Source organism: Glandiceps talaboti, chromosome 2 (assembly GCF_964340395.1).
Source record: "Glandiceps talaboti chromosome 2, keGlaTala1.1, whole genome shotgun sequence".
NCBI lineage: Eukaryota > Metazoa > Hemichordata > Enteropneusta > Spengelidae > Glandiceps > Glandiceps talaboti.
The window spans coordinates 5578101-5580600 of NC_135550.1; the positions used below are offsets into that span (position 1 = coordinate 5578101).

Sequence of the window (2500 nt, forward strand, 5' to 3'; positions counted from 1 at the left end):
GTCCACGGTAGTCATGACAAGCCGTTGTTTTGGGGTGTAACATATTGTATTAAACTAAACTAAAAATGTCGATTTGTCATCGATAGAAATATACTGGTAAACAAGTGATGGATATCCAACCTGTCTTGTATGTGAAATATCGAAAATTATTATCAATTCCATTTTCCGTTTACGATGACAATAATTACCTTGTTGTCACGTACAGCACTTACCATGGCAACCAATGGTTCTATAATTATTCACATTTATGTGTCAGTCTGTTTGCTATGTCTTCTTCTTTTTTTGTAATGACTGTCGTAAACAGTTGATTCAATTTCTAATGACCGTATTACACGTCATAACTCGTTGTGACGTCATTGTTTACGATTTTACTCATACCTTATGGTGCAAACACCAAACACATAAATACATACGGACAGAAATATACCTGAATGGATATGATGAAATGTACGTGGTGTGGTTCTGTTATCGTGTTGTTGGTAGCTGGTCTCAAATTGAAATCTATGATAATCCATTTCTTTGCATGTTTGTATTTGGTCTCTCTTTTTAGTACAGGTATATATAGCTGCAGTTGGTTTGGTATGTGTTGCAAACCTCGATACTTATATCTGACCGCTTTTCACTACAATCACGTGGTGCTCGTGAGTTGGCAGATATACTGGTCACATGATGCTCGGTGTTACAATATATACCCACAAGTCCGTTCGCTTCATTCATATCGATAAGCATTACATTACTATTTTTGGTATAAACCACTCAACGTGACAAGCACTATTTCATACAGTGAACATATGTTAAAGTCGTGGGCGGCAGTGTTGAAAGAAACGATGTCGTCAATACCGGTATACGACACACAGTAGAGCACCGCTGATTCGAACAGTGATACGACGGATACGACTCGATACCGCACGTGTAGCTATGAGAGCGCGATTCCGTCATCTCCGGCACGGATATGCTTTTGGAGTCAGACTCAGAACAAACTCACCATTCGTCCTCTGATGAAGAGCATGGAGCCTTCTTCCAGGTTTCATTTGACAGACTGCCGTGCGAACTATGGGCTCGAGTATTTCATCACTTTCACCCAGTGACGGACAGACTTCCCCGTCTCGCTCTTGTATGTCGCAAATGGAGGACAGTCCTGAGGTACACCTCGGACCTGTGGAGGAGTATACGCATCGATCCTGGCAACTACCAGCCTTGGCAATTCCAACTTTTGAACGATATCTTCCAAACTTACGGACATCATATCCACCGACTAATATGGGCAAATGGGTCGCGTGTCTACGAGTCTTCCCTCCGCTGTATATCAAAACTGGTAAATTTACGAGAACTGCGTCTTCCGATTCTGTGGAACAGAGCTGTGTTGGACTATTTGAGTCCTCTCAAACAGCTAGAAACCATACATATAAATGGTGGCTTTGAACTTCAAGATAACGACCTACTTTTGGTCGCCATCTATTTTCGATCCTTACGCCTTGTTACTTTATATGGTTGTTGGAGCTTGACTGGCATTGGCATGAAACGGTTTTTGGAGAAACTGGGAACTAACACAGAGGTGAAATTGAAAGTGAACAACGGGTTACCTTTACGCGATTACAGGAGTGACAGAGCTATGCTGCAGGGAGGGTATTTGGTTCGAACTGTGACGGAGTCCAACAGAGCTTCCTCCGTAACCGTGTTGTCTTTGAATTTCATCCCAATAGAACTCGAAGAATTGTGGAGCGTCGTCAGATCGTTACCTAGGTTACGGAAACTCTCTGTCTGTAACTGCGAGGTCAGTAGACAATTACTTTTTAGCTCAGACCACTGTAGTGGCATGACATTTTAGCGAATGTCTGTCATGTCACCTCTGTAAATCTGATAATACAATACGCAACTTAAAAACTCATACGTTTTATGGGTCATACCGTGTCATGTCAAATATTAATCAAATATATATGGACATTTCGAAACTGAGAACGGGTTGCTATAACGATGATAAATTATTCGTCTCAGCATCTTTTAAAAAAATATAGATTAGCAATCATGCAAAATATATTTATTACTATGGGTTGAAGATTTAGATTTTTTCCTAAGCATAGAAAGTTTGGGTATATGTTCCCCAGTATAATTGTGAACTTGCTCCTTAGAATGATGAGTGTTCTTGGTATCAACTCTACTAAAAAAAGTGCTATGTATGCTGCAGTGAGGTACGTAGGACGGAAATTTAGACTTTGAAAAGTCGAACTTCGATCGACGCAACCCCGGGCCGGAGGGGTTAAATCTCCGGAAGTTAAAGAAAGGCATTATTGAACGATTACAGGTTAAATATAACCCGGTATTGTTGAGTATTACGATACAAAAATAACGATATTGATTGAATTCTGAACACACCTTTCACTCGAAGTTCTCTGATAACCCGCTTATGTAATACATGCGAACTAGTTCTAACTGTCTGACTTCCAAAAGCATAATTTGTCTTCAAAGCGAGAACGAGCAGCTAAAATCATATCAAAGCGGA

At 40.4% G+C, this 2500-nt stretch overlaps 1 protein-coding gene across 1 annotated transcript in view; it reads left to right on the forward strand.

Annotated features, from left to right (window-relative positions):
- The first annotated feature begins 566 nt into the window (after positions 1-566).
- LOC144451533 (uncharacterized) overlaps positions 567-2500 on the forward strand; it is a 5816-nt gene continuing 3882 nt past the window's right edge. The window contains exon 1 of the mRNA XM_078142411.1: positions 567-1774. Within this exon, the coding sequence (XP_077998537.1) occupies positions 953-1774 (822 nt within the window). The 5' untranslated portion in view covers positions 567-952. The remainder of the gene's footprint in view (positions 1775-2500) is intronic.